General features: G+C 40.6%; 1 protein-coding gene and 1 long non-coding RNA gene across 3 annotated transcripts; both read left to right on the top strand.

Annotated features, from left to right (window-relative positions):
* The first annotated feature begins 564 nt into the window (after positions 1–564).
* Positions 565–7,839, top strand: LOC119720143. Of its 2 annotated transcripts, none has more exons than XM_038189699.1 (6): positions 565–719; positions 2,022–2,099; positions 2,931–3,053; positions 4,512–4,559; positions 5,745–6,021; positions 7,109–7,839. In XM_038189699.1, exons 2-5 carry the CDS (start codon positions 2,060–2,062, stop codon positions 6,014–6,016), a joined length of 483 nt encoding a protein of 160 aa, XP_038045627.1. In that variant the 5' UTR covers positions 565–719; positions 2,022–2,059; the 3' UTR covers positions 6,017–6,021; positions 7,109–7,839. The 2 variants fall into 2 exon arrangements, with proteins under 2 accessions (XP_038045627.1, XP_038045628.1); XM_038189700.1 differs by having other exon boundaries at positions 5,748–6,021.
* Positions 7,840–10,930: 3,091 nt separating this feature from the next.
* Positions 10,931–18,491, top strand: LOC119720144. The gene is made up of 3 exons (XR_005270070.1): positions 10,931–11,050; positions 15,497–15,556; positions 18,402–18,491. It is a non-coding gene; the product is annotated as an uncharacterized LOC119720144 (long non-coding RNA).
* Positions 18,492–18,533: the final 42 nt, after the last annotated feature.

Raw genomic sequence — 18,533 nt, forward strand, 5'->3', positions numbered from 1 at the left:
CGAAAAATGGTTAAAGTGGTCAGAAATTGCCTCAGATCCGGCGCACCACAGTATCTAAAATCTATTGTCTCGGGGCCCAAACCCCTCCTGTGTTCGGGATCGATCCGCCCTTGACAAGTTGACACAACCTGTTTAGTAAAGGGTTCGTTTTTCCTTTTTTTATTAAGATTGAAAAACGGTAAATTGGTAAAGGGTTCGTTTTTCTTTTTCTTTATACGATTTAAAACGGTAATTGATTGGACGGTATGAACACGGACAGTCTCAATCTTTGCAAAGAAAACTGCCTGGAACTGTTGAAGTACGCGCGAAAGCGACAGCAGCTAGCTAGCTAAACATCATGTGATATATTGCCGCGGGCGCCCTCAACGCTGTGTTTTCGTCCTGCCTCGCGGCGGGGGAAACTTCGCTTTCCGTTTTACAGTTTCGTTAATATATGAAGCCCTTCATATTAATACGATCACATTGTCGTATAGTAAAAGTTGGTCCGGTAATTCTGCCTCAACTTATTATACTTGTGATGTATCATGTGATAATGTGCGCAGATCTGATCAGACGCATGCAGGAAGGCTTCCCCAGAGGGCGCCCTTGCTGATTGACAGCTGATGAGCTGAGGGGGTTCCCCAGTTAATTTCCGGGAAACCCCATTCGCGATTTCCAAATGGTTCGAATCTTGCTCAAATTCGACAGGTCTAAACAGGTACAGATACCGATATTGTAAGGTAAGTGGACATTTCGTATTTGTATTTAATCTACAAACTGACAGAGTTTCGTCATGTTTGAACAGGTAGGCCTTATGCTTTGAACTGTTGAATGACATGAACATGATGAATGATCATGATATAAAAAACAACAAAAAGCTACGCACTGGCATGACTGGTGTAGCTGGAGTTACCCAACCCTAAATTTTATCATTGGGTTGTCCTAAATGACAACCCAATGATAAAATTTAGGGCTGGGTAACTAGCTAGCACTGGTGGTAGCCTGCGCAGGGTACACTTGAAGAAAAATATGTGCTGTCCGAAGAAAAATATGTAACTCAATTTATAAACATTTTTTTTTTAATAACTTAGACTTGGTGGCTTTAGGAAAATATGTTTCCTGAGTTTTCAAACACATATTCTTTTTCAATGCCAATACCTTTTTGTAATTTCAAGATTATTTTCAATATCCCATTTTGGAGATTTATACAAAGGCCTATATGTATCTACATGTACTACATAAATAGATTTTATACATATTTACTATAGATTAAATGTAGATCCCAATGATATTGTTATTCTGATCATCCCAATCAACAGAAACAGTTTTTAAGATGTCGGATTTTAAACTTTATGACAAAAAAAATCCAATATAATATTAGAAATTTGTCTTTTTAGTTGGAACGTAAGTTTTACACCCTTGTAGAAACTACAAATTCTTATCTGTGACATCTTAACTATAATACTGACGATGTTGGGAGACCAAGAAAGGTCACCTTTCAGTCATATTTTCGACTTCTGCAGGCCCAGGAGCATCTGCCTGTATTTGTACTTGATAAATTTGCAGTAAATGCCGATGTTTTTCATTTTTTGCCTGAATTCCTAGTAAAGTATACCATGCAACATATGTTGCCCCAAATGTAGTAAAGCCTTCAATCTCCACATCTTTTTCGGCTGCTGGTTAAAGTTTATGCATCAAAGGATACGATCCCAGTGAAAGTACATGTATGTCATATTTTAGGATGTAGCCTTGCAAAATATAACTTGAAAGTGAGTGCGCAGAAATAGGAGCGCGTAGCTTTAGGAGGTCTGACGATATAGGTAAACTTGCCAATAATTTTAGCAGAGTTTTTAACACACCCACGACCACTGATGACAAGGCAAAAGGAACCTCTTTTCCAGTGGAACATGTTCTTCTAATTTGAAAATTAAACGAACTGATCTTTTGAGGTTTGATAAATTTCAGCGCACGTTTTATTTACACGTACACTAGACAATAACAGCTTTATTTCAGCTTTTCATTACTTAATCATTGACAAACAGGACTTCCATTTGTGGCCGGCCGGGTGATCCAAAGAACCATGGATAAACAACCTAAAGCAGCCCCCTCAGCCGCAACAGGTGAGTACGTAAACTTAGCTAGTTGCTTGGAGTCAATTTATAACCTTACTGGGGAGTGGAGGGGCATTCACCACCCCACCCCACCCCCACACCCACCCCCACTACCCTCACCCCCCCCCCCCAATTTATTTTTTGCGTCATAGCCTGCTTTTTTATGTACTTCTTTTTCTATCAATGGTCAGATGAAAAAAATATATACAACATTTGCTTTTGCTAGAATTTTCAGAAATAGATGGATTTGGGGGTTTACTGAGTAGGCCTATTGTTACACTGACTTGTTTGAAGCTCTGTGTTTGTAGAAAAACCAAGAAAAACCATCATGTTCTTTTAGTCTGGTTCCATGACCCCACTTAAATTGAAACATTTGGAGCGATTTATAGACATTTGGGAATTCTAAGGTCATCAGGGAACCAGTCTAGCTGGCTTGTACCTGTTTGTGGTGTGTTTATCGATTGCAAACAAAATTCAGACTAACTAAATATGGTAAATTGGAGGCAGTATTTGAAGGAAAAAAAACAGTGTTTTTTTTTTCAACGTCGGTCGGCTGACCAGCATTGGAAATTGATACAAAAAATGCCATTTTGTTGAAAATGTCAGCATAGGCCTACCAGGTGCCATGATTTTACAGGATGCTTATTAAACCGTCATTCACTAACAGTCAACTAAGGTATTTCATAATAATTTGGTAGTTTTTTTTTTTTTTATGTTTGAAAATGTTGTATATTCCCTTTGAAGGCAATGTTATCCAAGTCATTACAAACGACAAATGGAGATGGAATTAAGTACATGTATCATTTTAAAGGATATTTTACTTTTTGCTTCTGCTTGTAGGTTCCCAACAACCAACTGGAAACATCGGAAACATGGGCACAGTCAGCGGTAGCAACAATCCTATCATTGTTGGTGCAAGTGGAGTTAGTATCACTAATTACAACTACCCGATGCAGGGACCAGGTAAATATAACCTTGTTCATGTTGTTTGTTAAAGGAATGTAAACGACTTTTGCTGTAATTTTCAGAAATGAACTATTTGGGGGGGGTTCGAATAGTAGATCAAATATTGTTACACTGACATGTTTGAAGTTTTGTGTTCGAAAACGCTGGAATAACCAAGAAAAACAAAAATATGCAAGTAGTCTGGTTCCGTGACTCCACTCAAGATGAAATGGATCAAAAATACCAGAAAAATTGTAAGGTATGGGAACCAGTCTAGCTGGCCTGCACCCGTTCATGAACATGGAACCAATGGCCACCAAAGTAAAATTTAGACTAAAGAAAATGGTAAATTTGGAGCAGTAATTGAAAAATAGTTACGCTTTTCCAAGGGTGGTCGACCGACCAGCGTTGGAAATGTATACAAATACACCATTTTCTTGAAAATGGCTTTACACCAGGTGCATAATTTTACAGGATGCTTAAGCGTGTCATTTACCAACATCATAGTAAGGTATTTTGCAAATGTTGTATTTTCCCTTTAAAGGGAATATACAATATTTGCAAACATCAAAAAAACAAAACTACCAAATTATTATGAAATACCTTACTGGACTGTTAGTAAATTATGACAGTCTAAAGCATCCTGTAAAATCATGGCACCTGGTGTGCTGTCATTTTTAAGAAAAGTGGTATTTTTGTATCAATTTTCAACGCGGGTCGGCCGACCAGCATTGGAAAAAGCTGGCTTTTTTCAAATACTGCCCCTAATTTACCATATTTAATGAATTTTGTGCGCAATCGATTACACACCTATGAATGGGTAAAAGCCTTATAGACTGGTTCCCTGACCTTACAATTCCCCGACGTCTATAAATTGCTCAATTTCAATTTAAGTGGGGTCAAAGAACCAGACTACAAGATAAACATGATTGTTTTCTTGGTTTTTCCAGCATCTATGAACACAAAACTCCAAACAAGTCAGTGTAACAATAATTTGCTATAAAATACTAATCCCCCAAATCTATCCATTTCTGAAAATTACAGCAAAAGCAAATGTTGCATATTCCCTTTAAGATAAAAGCAATTTTATATCTAATGAAGTGTTAATGAACTTTTAATTTTTTTGTTTTGGTGGGTGGGGGGGGGGGGGGGGTGGTATACTACACAAACGTGGACACAAAAGACCGATTGCTGGTTGTGCAAGCTAGAGAGTCACCAATTTCTTTGGTACAACTATAAGCTAGTACATGGTAGATACAATAGGAGGGCGCTGTTTATGGTGGTTTTAGTCTTGTAATTTGTTCCTGTATGTATCCACGACAAGTAGCGCCCCCTATGGGTGACTCATCTGAAAAGTTACACATTAATTTTGCTTGCATGCACAAATTATTGAAATAATGAGCTAATAGGGGAGGGGACATGAATAATCATGGTTGGTAACATGAGCTGTTTTTTTTCTTGTTTTGATCTGAATAGGAGCGCCTACACCCGGACCTCAACAGACACCAGGCCAAGAACCAAAAGGTGAAGATCCTTACCAAGAAGCTGGTAACAAGACTAGGGACATTTTGAAGGGAGTTTACAAAACAACAGGCAGTTACGTGCAGTTGTTGCCTGGGGTTGATAATGGCCAAATGCACATAGCTGGTAGTGACTAAAGTACAGTTAGAAACACGAGAAGGGGTGGCAGTGACTGGCCAGAAAGGAGAAATTGGAAACTCAACAGAGTATGCCAAAATGGGGAACTCATCAAACGCCTCATTTTCTTTGGCATGGGAGGTGTCGCATACTGGACCAAGACCAGTCTAATGTGGCTTTCGCGAACCCGGGATTCTCCTGTTTGCATTCATGAGCGCCCTACTGAGATAATATGGCTTCTCAATCAGTTAACAACCATAGATATGTTTGCACATATAGCGGGAGTGCATAGTTTATCTAAGAACATACCATGGAGCCTTTTTTATAGCTCCATGATCATACAGTCAGGCTATCCCCAATGTATGTGCGTCGTTGTCCGGAGCCACCTGCCTCCCATCAGAATTTGAGTGACGAGTGACGAACCAGTTAAGTGCTGGAGAGCTACCTACATCTAAGAAAGCCACATTAGACTGGGCTCAGTCCAGTAAGAAGTAACCAATTTTGATAAGATTGCATATGACTGGGCCAATGAGGCTAGCATAATCCTGAAGAGGTTCAAGCTTATCTTTCTTTTAAAGATGTGTGCCCTGTCGCAAGAATCCAACCTTGTTGATTCCACTTTCAATTAAATTCTGGGCGAAAAGTCAGGAATTGAAAAAGACGAACTTGATAAATTCATCCTGGCCAACCCAATGAGGTCTTGATTCTCTTGGATGCTTTTGATGAAATGAAGACCAAAAATCTTCGGATTTATCCTAAAAGCACTCAACAGAAAAGTAGGCCTATACCAGGAATGTTTCATCTGTGTATCGACCCGCCCCTCTCATCTTGAGACACTGATGTCAGAATTACTTGCCCGAAATCATTGCTCACACGTAGATGTTCTGGGGTTTACTGATGAGGATGTTAACGAATACATGTACATTCGGAAATTCTATGACGAAGATCCTGATAGTGGCAAAGCACTAATCCAAACCATTGGAAAGTCCAACGCACTGCTTGATTTTGCTACGAATCAAATGTTTTTGTGTCTAATTTTTGGCAGCAAAACTCTTTTCATTTTTTTGTCAGTAGCACGTTTAGATGACAAAACTCTGCACGAGGTCGCTGAGAGGCTTTCTGCAAAATGGACAACACTGGCAGTTAAGGAGCTGGGCTTTTCCACCACACAGGTTGAGACCATCGAGAACAAATTTCAAAATAATTATATAAGGCAGGGTCTCGATATGCTTGTATCATGGAAACAGGCCCAGTCCTCCAGTGATAAACAACAGGTGACCACGTTGTGCACAGCATTGAAGAACATCGGAAGAGAAGATATTGCCAAATTTCTGCAGGGTTAATACAGGTACGTCTTTTTACTTGGTGTATGGGTAATGTGAAGAGAAATTAAAGAAAGAATTAACTTGCATTGCAAATACCAAATGTCTCCGCGCATTGTATGCGTAATGATAAATTTGTATGTCAAAATGACAATTGTCTATGTCAACATGACAATAATGTCGGGTCAAATCTGTTTACCTTCTACATAATGACACAGTGGTTTGTCATCAAAGTCAAACTTATGTACACTCATAAGTTCCGGGTCAGATTCGACCTGGAATCCGGGTCAGATTTGACCTGACATACTTCTGGGTCAAAATGACATTTTTCTCGGTCAAATGACAATTACCTGGGTTCAAATAGCCAGGAAGATGACAGTTTAGTGTATTTTTGACTTGGGAAAGCGTAAGGTCAAATCAAGTGCAATTGTGTTTGTGTAACAGGATGAATTTTGTGCCCCCAGTTTTTTTTATTGAATCCTAACTCCCCAGAATTAGGTCATCATGCACTTTCTTAGGAATATGTGGGAATTGTTGGCAGCGCGTGTGGGCGGTTGGTAGCAGAACTTGCAGCCACAACCACAAGATCTAGAGTTATAAATTCGGTGGCCGGTGACTTTTGTCTTCACCAATGGCCACTGAACTGCACTAGAGACAGGGTTGTTGGTTCGTTGTAGCACCCATCTCCTCTTTTTTATAAGATGGAATTTGCAGCATTTGCGGCATGGTGATGTAAATCAATATTAGGTTTTTCCCTTCACCGACGTATATACAAAGCAGGAGGTTGTGGGTTCGAGTCCCACCCTACTGATTTTGTCCAACTTTCACTCAGGAGGTAACACACTGTTAATACATTGGTGAAGGGCAAAACCTAAAATTGATTTGGCCCCCGACGCAAATTCCATCTTATGAATAGTTAATGCGGTACCCACTGCTATGTACATCAGATTCGAACCAGCCAACTGATCCCGCAATAGAACGCACCTGCAATAGAAAGCAGGAGGTTGTGAGTTCAAGTCCCACGACGTTTATACGTCGGTGAAGGGCAAAACCTAATATTGATCCTCCATTAACCTGCCATGCTTATAAGTTCATTCTCTTGTTCTGCTCTAGGCACAACAGCAACAGAAATCCAGCCTATGTCTCCCGCCGAGTCTACAGTTCCCGACAAGTTCCAGCTAAGTCACCATCAATCCAGCCAGGCCAAGTCCAACCAAGTCCAGACTACAAACTCCCAATCAAGATAGGCTGCTGAAATACATGTACTAGTTTTCTCTTAAGATTTATTGCATTACTTTAGTTTACGTATCATTTTGAAATATAGATATTTTTTTTTTGGGTGAGAACACTGATATGCTATACAGCTTGTGAATTTTTTGTTTTCGTTATTTAGCTGGAAAAGAATAAAATCTCAATAGCAAACTTAAACAAAGGCGTAAAATAGTTAAAAAATAATTCTATAGGCACGTGCTCATTATCAAATCATGCCCGCTACATAATTGGTGCCTGATGTGTGGTTTACGCTGTATTTTTCTATCAAATGTTAACATTCGCACACACCTTTGAACAGCAAAGTAGCAAAGCCCACAAATTCTATTTGATATTGTTCATTTTCCATATTGCATTGCCATTCCTTTTACTGAAATAAGTATCTTTGTGGAGACAACTTTTTGTTCTCGTGTACTAAAATTTGTGAAAATCTAGTTTCAAAATTCTACTTTTACCAGAATAAATTTTTAAGCTAAAATTTGGACCAAATATAAAATCATTCAATTTCATTATGATGTAATTTTATATTTTGATGTAACTCTTATTTTTGAAATAAATTGAAATTTTTTCACTTTTCATTGTTTCGCATTTTTTCACTTTTCATTGTTTCACTTTTATATTTTGCCCTTATTGTATTGTCGTAAGAAGCAGCTGTCCTTAAATTGTTAATAGTCCCATTCAAGCCACTGCAGAACTAGTCTGAGTATCACCGGTTATCCACAGAGCCAAGTCTCCTAAATCGTCTTTATCGGAGTCGACTTTAACTAAATCGTGACATTATTTCATTCCCAAATCAGGTCTATTAGTGTGATTGGTCAATTCGAATGCAGTGTTTGGTAATACAACAGCAGCGGGGTGCGTATAGTGTAACATAAGGCCAAAAGAAAAAAATAGTCGGTCTCTGGTCAGACCAAAGTTCCGGAACTGACGCGGCCACACGGCTTTTTTTGTGTGCTTTTTTTTCCTTTTTTTTTCTTCATGCTTGGATTGTACAGACAGGGTGGGTGCTTTTTTGGTGTCCTCATGGTGTCCTCCATAATTTGCCTTGGTGCTTTCGATCATTTGCCTTGGTGCAATTTCCCATTCCTTGGTGCTCTTTGGTAAAAAAAAAAACAAATTGAGGAGATGCGGAAATAAAGGGCGCTGTTTGGGCTACCTCGGAACATTTTGGAAAAAAAAAAGATCGACGCGCATGATTAAAATTGACGGGCGCGCTGACCAGAGACCGACTTATTTTTTTTTTTTGCCTAATATAGAGTGCGGCGTGACCACAACCAGTTTATTGTTGGTGAGTCTAGGGTATTTGTTTTTATCCATGTCTATGACGCAACAACAGTGAATGACCGAAGACCCGAAATAGAAATTAAGCGCCCGCTGATTGGTCAAAATCTAGAGGTCAAGATGCGGTTGTCTTGCATATTAATCAGCAAATCTGCTCAAATGTCATAGACTATATGTTTGCCATGGTATACAATAGACTACTGCAGAACAGGTCTAGAGGCAATGTATGAGTAGGGCAGGGTACGTTAGTTCACGGAAGTAGCCATCAATCGGGGGGGGGGGGGGGGGGTGCCCCCATAAATTCCGGATTGCCCCCATCCCCCTCCCCCCCCCCCCCCCCTTTCCCCAACAAAATCCGAAATTTGCTCAGTGCTTGCCAAGGAAGTGTCTCTGAAAGTATGTTTTTTGAGTTATTAATACAAAAAGGAATGAAATGCAAATAAATTGATAAGAAAAAAGAGGGCCCTCTGCCATCAAAAGAGTCCCCCCCCCCCCCCGCACTGTTTTTTGTTGTTTTTTAAGGTCGAAATTTGCAGCGCTTGTGGTGACCTAGAAATTTGGGAAAATGGTTTTTTTTAGATCCGCTCTTAATTGGTGCCCCTACATGCTCCCCCTGGCCCCCCTTGAAAAAAAATCCTGATGATATAACCCATGAGAAAGAACAAAAGAAATGTGTCTTGCAGCGATAATTGACATTAAACGTGGACAAATTAATTGACGTACGTCATACATGCAGAATAGAGTTAAAGGTGGTATAAAGTGCTAAGACAAAACTAAATTGACAAAGCCTAACAGACCATGAACTGACTAAACTCGCAGCATTTCTGCATAATAACTAGTGCAAGTGAAATCGCGATGTTAATTTTGGGCCACCGTAGCGTCGCGTGTGCAACCTCAAGAGGGCGCTGTTCGTTACATGCATGATGAAATGCTGTCATGGCTGTTGAGTATGGTGGTGTACTCTAACGTGGCGCACTTCGACAACTCACTGGACATCCGTTCAAATTGCTTCAAAATCCAAGAGCCGATTCTGTTCAGACTTACACACGTTAGTGCCGGATTGAACACCCTCCAGAAAAACTATCTGTTATTCATTTTGGTTTAGTACAAATGACAAAAAAATTCAGAGAGTACGACAGAATTGTCGAGAACTTACTTACGCAAAACTATCGAACTGTCCCCTAACGTGGTGCACGCCGCTGATTGGCTGAAATGGTTTGGTACCATGCTACGGCGGCCTATGACGATCATTTGCCCTGACGACAATTTGCCGTGAAAAAAAAATGCAGGAAACAATATGGATCTTTAGGTGTTTACAAGTTTACAAACGGCTACAACATTAAAAACAGTTGAAAAGTAAAGCAAATCTCTTGAACCTCGAAATCAGAAAATATAGCAATGCAAAAAGACATGACCCTTAAATAAAAAAATAAACATGGTCATTTCTGTTTTAGCCTCTGAAAAAGAACTTGCAACGTCAGGCCACATTGATTTTTAGAAAAAAATAAACAGTTACAAAAACGTACGCTCGTCCAATATTTAAAAAAATAAAAATGAAAATATCCAGTAACTTGAATAAATGTTTTTTAAAAAGAAGTAGGGCCTACAATACCAACAAATGACAATACAGACAATTTAATACATGATTAAATATACAACTCTAGCTCAAGTTAAGAGAATAGAAAAATCAGCAGTTATGTTTCAATAATAAATTTATTTCTGACACGATATTTAAAAGGCATCCTAGACGTTTTAAATACATAACAATTTCAACAATATTCATATAATGTCAATTACCTCTACGTTTTGCATATCCGCTACATTTACTCGATTATAATATCTAATCAAAAGTGCACCCGCACGGTACCGGTGATGCCAAGCCACATAAAAACTAGGCCTAATTGTATTCACTTTATATGTCTATTACAGGCTACCGTACATGACGTCATGACAACTGAGAGCAGACGACACTATTTTTACGTTCCGGTAAATTTCCAGTAAACTTCGGATTATTCTGCTTACTTTTCATTAATACTGATAACATTTACGAATAATATTACTTTTTAATTAGTTTAATTGTTTTGGAATCTTGAATTAAAAGAAAACGTCTGCTTGTTACCTTTTTTTGGCCATTGTTTCTGGACGTCGACGGCATCTTGATACTTTTTGCTATGGGATCGTCTGGCTTTCTGTGAAACCTTTGACCTTCTACGCGCAATCGTGACGTCAGAAATTTGAATCTAGTATGTATATTTGCGAAGGATTGTGTGACCTTTATTGAGTGTTAATTGTAAGAAAAATGGATTGTTCATTTCGTCAAGAGAGGAGAAAAACCAAAGTGCGCCACGTTAGGGGGCGCGCCACGTTAGGGTACACCAACAATATTGTTATGTTGTGGACTTCGACAACGGCGTTGAAATTGTAAATTTTACAGTTTCGAAGGTGCAGTGCTGATGACAGAAGCTCAGCAAGAAAGAAGTTTGGAGGGCTGTTCAACAAATTGTAGTGAGAAAGCTGACATGTTTTTGGCATGCATGTTTTGTAGATTTGTCATAGCTTGAGTAGTCTCTAGGGGTCGCACTAAACAGCGTTGTCACGCCCCAACTATCGCATCGGTCCCAACTATAGTTGGGACTGTCCCAACTATAGTGCGGCAGTTGGGTCGGCCCAACTATAGTTAGGACGGGAGTTGCGCCGGATGCTTCATGCTTGATAGATCTTGTTGGATTAAATGTTCCGCGGTGCTGGCACCGTGTATTCGTCATGCATGCATATGCCGCAAGGCTGGCTGGTCACGTGGTACTGCCTAGTTGGATGAGTTGTCCAGCTGCTGGGTTTTATTATCCAGCAACATTTTGCAAAATTCAAAGATTGCCATGGCCGGCCAACTATAGATGGGCCCCACCCATAGCTAATGTCAAAGGTCCCAAGTCGGACATGTAAGCAGAGCTGTAGGGAATGTTTTATAATCGTACATCAATGTAAACTATAGTTGGGACTGCCAAATAAAAATATTGCGATGGCCCAACTACAGATGGTCCCCACCCATAGATAATTTCATTGGTCCCAAGTAAAGTCAGATGTGTATTAGAGTTGTAGGGAATGTTTTATAATCGTACAACAATGTACACTATAGTTGGAACCGCAAAATAAAAAGATTGGGGTGGCCCAACTATAGATTCGCCCCATCAATAGCTAATTTTAGTGGTCCCCAGTAACGTCAGACGTGTATCAGAGCTGTAGGGAACGTTTTATGGTTGTACATCAATGTAAACTATAGTTGGGACACCGCAAAATAAAAAGATCGGAGTGGCCCAACTATAGATGGGCCAGCCCAACAATGGAACTTACAGTTGGGACCGTCCCAACTATAGTTGGGACAGGCCCAACTATAGTTGGGCCAGCCCAACTGTGGAACTACAGTTGGGACAGGCCCAACTATAGTTGGGACCGATGCGATAGTTGGGGCGTGACAGCGTCAACACAGCGTCAACACATGACAGAAGCGTCAACACACCGTCAACACATCCAAAACACATTCTGAATTGACAGAAAGGGCATATAATTGTGAAACATACAATAAAAGAGAATTTCCATTGGATTGAGTTTCCATTTCGTTGTTAAAAATATCGTATTTTCACGCGAAAAAAATGACCTTAACTTGCACGGCCGTTGTCCGCCATCTTGACTTCGCACAAAGCTTGGGCTACACCATTTCAAGTAGGGGTGTGTAGGTAATGACATTATCTTGTCATAAACAAGATTTATACAATAATGTAAATACCAACGAACAAGTAAAGAAAATTAAACAGCAAAGGCAATTGCAGCGTAAACACAACATTAAATTGTTAGTCTTTGCAGATATTTTTAACACTGGCGACCCCGGCCGCGTCCCTCTCTGTTGGTTTATTGTACAACGCTATCACCCTTTAGAATAATGGTATGGTCCGCGCTGCCACTGAGGCAACATGGCGGGTGTTCGGCAGCCGATTTCGGAGCGGTACGGAGAGCCAATTTTCTTGAACTAAAAATCGCGATTTTCAGACGTTCAACCTATTGATTTTAAGCACAAATCTTGTTTCTGTCCATACTGTATGGGTTACATACTGCTTTTGTCAATTTTAATGCATTTTGGATGTGTTGACGCTGTGTTGACGCTGTGTTGACGCTTTGGAGTGTGTTGACGCTGTGTTGACGCTGTTTAGTATGACCGGTCTCTAGCGGTCCCGTCTCTAGTCCGAGTAACTTGGACCCAACTTATCGCCTTTTTTAACACTTGGACGTATTCCTTGCGGGTGTCGGACACTTCGCCCCATTTCCACGTCGCCCCATGTCACTTCGCCCCTAACCACTTCGCCCCATCCCCGCTTCGCCCCATCCCCGCTTCGCCCCATCCCCGCTTCGCCCCATCCCCGCTTCGCCCCATCCCCGCTTCGCCCCATCCCCATTCGCCCCATGTAGATTGGTTCCTCCAAGAGTGAAATTAGGATGTCAAAGGTATTGTCGTTTTCAGATAAGTGGGAGACGGGTAGTCCGAGTAACTTGGACCCAACTTATCGCCTTTTTTAACATTTGGACTAGTCCGAGTAGCTTGGACCCAACTTATCGCCTTTTTTAACATTTGGACATCATGGTCTGGCGATAGTCAGATAGTGGGGTCCAAGCTAATACCGCGACCTGGACTAGTCCGAGTAACTTGGACCCAACTTATCGCCTTTTTTAACATTTGGACTAGTCCGAGTAGCTTGGACCCAACTTATCGCCTTTTTTAACATTTGGACATGGTCTGGCGATAGTAAGGTCCAAGCTAATACCGCGACCTAGACAACACAGTCCCAAAAACCAACATTTTCCAACAAAAAACATCAGATTTCACCTTCAAAACGGCCTCCAAATTACTAGATATGCCACCTGATGTACAAGTAGACATCGATAATTAAGATAGTTGTACTGAAGTTTACTTACGATCCGGAAAAAAGTGAAATTTTTCGTTCATTTCGGAGAGCTCCCCTCGCGATCTTGAACACGTTAAATTTCCGATCATGTTTGAACGACGCGATTTCTTCTACATGCCCGTGTGCGATTCCGTTACCGAGCGTGCGCGATGCATCGATTATGATAATGAGTCACGTTTGTAAACACATACATGTGCATTTCGAACTGTAAAAGGGAATCGGGAACCAGCTTGAACTGGTACCCGCCATAAAAGCTGCGCTAGTTCCCGACTCCCTATTATCATTTGAAATGCACATGTGTTTACAAACGTGATCCAGTCTACTCATTATCATAATCGATGCATTGCGCGCGCTCGGTAAAGGAATCGCACTCGGGATACGGGGACCATCGAATGTACGCTGGGCATGTAGAAGAAATCGCGTCGTTCAAACATGATCGGAAATTTAACGTGTTCAAGATCGCGAGGGGAGCTCTTCGAAATGAATGGAAAATTTCACTTTTTTTACGGATCGTAAGTAAACTTCAGTACAATCTTCTTAATTATCGATGTCTACTTGTACCTCAGGTGACATATCTAGTAATTCGGAGGCCGTTTTGAAGGTGAAATCTGATGTTTTTTGTTGGAAAATGCTGGTTTTTGGGACTGTGTTGTCTAGGTCGCGGTATTAGCTTGGACCCCACTATCGCCATACCATGTCCAAATGTTAAAAAAGGCGATAAGTTGGGTCCAAGTTACTCATTATCATAATCGATGCATCGCGCGCGCTCGGTAACGGAATCGCACTCGGGATACGGGGACCATCGAATGTACGCTGGGCATGTAGAAGAACTCGCGTCGTTTAAACATTACACACGATCGGAAATTTAACGTGTTCAAGATCGAGAGGGGAGCTCTCCGAAATGAACAGAAAATTTCACTTTTTTTCTGGATCGTAAGTAAACTTCAGTACAACCATCTTAATTATCGATGTCTACTTGTACCTCAGGTGGCATATCTAGTCATTTGGAGGTCGTTTTGAAGATGAAATCTGATGTTTTTTTGTTGGAAAATGTTGGTTTTTGGGACAGTGACAGGATGATGTTGTCCAGGTCGCGGTATTAGCTTGGACCCCACTATCGCCAGACCATGTCCAAATGTTAAAAAAAGGCGATAAGTTGGGTCCAAGTTACTCGGACTACATTTGGACATGGTCTGGCGATAGTAGGGTCCAAGTAGCTTGAGTAACTCCAGCTGACATGTTCATATTCATTCACATGTAAATGAATATGAGCATGTCAGCTGGAGTTACTCAAGCTAGGGTCCAAGCTAATACCGCGAGCTGGACAACACCGTCCCAAAAACCAACATTTTCCAACAAAAAACATCAGATTTCACCTCCAAAACGGCCTCCAAATTACTAGATATGCCACCTGAGGTACAAGTAGACATCGATAATTAAGATGGTTGTACTGAAGTTTACTTACGATCCGGAAAAAAAGTGAAATTTTCCGTTCATTTTGGAGAGCTCCCCTCTCGATCTTGAACACGTTAAATTTCCGATCGTGTTTAATGTTTGAACGACGCGAGTTCTTCTACATGCCCAGCGTACATTCGATGGTCCCCGTATCCCGAGTGCGATTCTGTTACCGAGCGCGCGCGATGCATCGATTATGATAATGAGTAGACTGGATCACGTTTGTAAAAGCATGTGCATTGCAAACGATAATAGGGAGTAGGGAACTAGCGCAGCTTTTATGGCGGATACCAGTTTCAGCTGGTTTCCGATTCCCTTTTACAGTTCGAAATGCACAAGATGTTTTCAGAGACTTTCCCAATGACAGGTGGGACATATCCTGGAGGAATTGAGAGAAAATGACAAAACTGTTTGGACCCCTGTACATTGCTTTTTACCTTCAGGTCCAACCTTTTGTTGTTAATAAGCAGTTGTAGAATGGATTGGGTGAATATAAACTGACAAAATAATTCCAAACTTATTTTGATTTTCTGCTCCCCAGCAACGTGACGTTCCACGCATGTGGGTATCATAGTTTTGTGGCGGATAATAATATACCGAGGTGAGTATTTCAGCAACATTAAAGAGGTTGTGGAATGCTCGAAGACATTTCCGTCATTTTTTGGGTATATTTAGCCTAAGGTGTGATGAAATAAAAACGACTATTGTTTCTGTCATGAAATGAGTACAAAAGGTACTTTTGAGAGCTGTTTTTCAGGTCCAGTTTCGACCCGAACGTGCAACTGTGTAAATGTCGTCGTTGCGGGCAGCAAACAAAACACAGTAAATCGTGATGTAATAAATAGGACTCGTTTATGCTACTCTGCATCGGGAGTCCTGTTTATTACGTCACGATTTACTGTGTTTTGTTTGCTGCCCGCAACGACGACATTTACACAAGTTGCACGTTCGGGTCGAAACTGGACCTGAAAAACAGCTCTCAAAAGTACCTTTTGTACTCATTTCATGACAGAAACAATAGTCGTTTTTATTTCATCACACCTTAGGCTACATTTACCCGAAAAATGACGGAAATGTCTTCGAGCATTCCACAACCTCTTTAATGGGGCTAGTTCCATATAAGACAATGAAAAGACTGACTTACGGCTAAGAAAATGCCATTATATTCCAAAGTACTGATGAAAAAAAACACATTAAAACATAAGAGGTAAACTGAATAAAAATGACTGCTTGAGGCTGCACAATTCATTGACAATCATTTATAAAAATTTAAACATTGTTGCATTTGACAGGCCTTACTTGAAACATGATTAGGCCTAATTAAAAAAAAAAATCAGATTATGGATCAGAATGAAAAAAGTTTCAGGGAATCCATTTTAGACACCAATTTCATTGCTCTATGAATATGTATGACCCTGCCAATATTGGCCAATCAGAACATGTATGAATATTACCTCCCACAATCACAATCAACCTTTCAAGCTCACAGCTCCAACACTGACCAATCACAACTGTTCCCACTGGGCCTGCACGTATGTTTCAGCCCCATAGACCGTGTGTGCATTTAGTTCGTCTTCTCACGCATGCGCAATGGTTTCCTCCGTGTCGTCGGCTTGCAAAGAGCGGTAGCAGACGACGCACTGAATGATTGTCTGGTTTCCATGTCTTAAAATGTATCCTTCTCAAACGTACTTAAAAGATGATTCAAACCAAAAATTATCAGTAGACCAAGTGAACAAAGATATAAATTGTCTCTACAGTGTGGTAACGGCGCTAAAAACCTTTTAAAATATAAAAAAAACCAATAATTATGGACAAAAAACGTACAAAATGAAAAGGAAAAAAATCTTTCGCTTTTGACTTTGGTTTACACATTTTGACAATTTTCCGGGTTTACCTTAGATCAGCCGTAGTACCATCGGAAAGGATGATAGATTATTATCATTTTACAGGTGATTTGATGTAAGAAGGAAACCTGTAGCTTATAAAAATCGTCATTTTTCGAGTAAACCCATTTTGAAAGCTTCGTGCACAAATACACTGGTCCCAGTGCCCTCTGTGATCGTACTTGCATTTTAGGGGCGGGAACCAGTCAGTTGTAAATCGTTTCAGTTAAATGTATACATTTATTTGCCAACGCGTCGAAAGATTAATACAAACGGAGCGCCGTGCGTGGCTAGCCATGTTTACGGACCAGATTCCCGCAGGGTCTGTGTACAGGTACGTGCACACTAACGTTACATTCAACGAAAAAATGTATAACGTGAGACCTTACTTTTCTCATTGAAACGGTTTCCGACTTAAATGATATTTAAACATCGCACTTTCCATGGCATCTTTTACCATTTTTCAGTGAAGACAAGTTTACAATTACTCGGCAAAACTGAAAAATTATCCCCTAAACTGTCGCCTGTTTTGAATTTGTGACCCAATATTTTCGTACTACACGACACGGAAAAACAAAAAAAATGCATCAAATACTCTCTGTTTTTTTGCGCTAAGGTTTGCAAAAGTGACTTTGATTGCCTTAAATTCCTGTCCACGTGGAAAGAAAAATTTATCAAAGTTCTTCAAGCGTGATGTTGACCGATACTTCAGTGGGTCAAACTGCGACCGCAGGCATCCGTGTTTGCTGATTATCAGTATTTCATATGTTGAGTGCGCATGCGCGCAAACTAAATGAGCGGCTGAAACATACGTGCCTGATGTTTGAGCCTACCTGGAAAGAAATTTCAATATTATTTCTTGTATTTCTAAAGTTTAAAAAGTGAATTTTATTTACAACTTACCTGTTTACTTACAACTTACCTGGTACTGGCCTGTTTCTAATTTCTGTGCGTTAATGGCTGAATTGATGATCAGTTTATGAAAAACTATTAAAAAAATTAATGCATGACTGGTTCACTGCCCTCGTAGGTTTGTGCATGAACTGCATTGGTTGTTTGTCATCCATACCCATGATGCAATGTATAATAAGAATAATTTGTGAGGCTAGTCGTCCTTACTCGCAGCTTAGGACCTCTGTTGCGAAGGACGCGGATACATTGTGGTCGAGCCGCCATAGGCCTATAACCTGTGTGTGACCATGGAGCACAGCAATTGATCGAAAGTGTTGATATTTGCGGAGGGAAGAAAACCGGACAGCCCAGAAAAAAAACCTTGTGGCACAGAAGAGAATCAACGCACAACTCTACTCACATATGGTCCGAGACGGGAATCGAACCCGGGCCACAGTGGTGAGAGGCAAGCGCCTTAACTTACCTATGATGCGAATGCCAATCAGGTTTATTGAGAGTCCCAAGTAGCCAAACTAGGCTTGCCTTGCCTTGCCTTTCACCTTCTTAGTGGTTTTGGATGTGTTTAAACATCCGTAAATATGATTCACAAGTTTACCTACCAAAGAGCAACATATGTGACACAGCTTTTCATTAATCATTGACAAACAGGACTTCCTCTTGAGGCCGGGCTATCCAAAGTACCATGGGTAACACACGCTCTAATAAAGGCCCGCCAACGGACTGATGTCCCTACCACGATGCAACAATCTGAAGCAGCCTGCCAACGGACTGATGTCCCTA

This window comes from Patiria miniata, unplaced genomic scaffold (genome assembly GCF_015706575.1).
Source record: "Patiria miniata isolate m_02_andy unplaced genomic scaffold, ASM1570657v1 HiC_scaffold_9, whole genome shotgun sequence".
NCBI lineage: Eukaryota > Metazoa > Echinodermata > Asteroidea > Valvatida > Asterinidae > Patiria > Patiria miniata.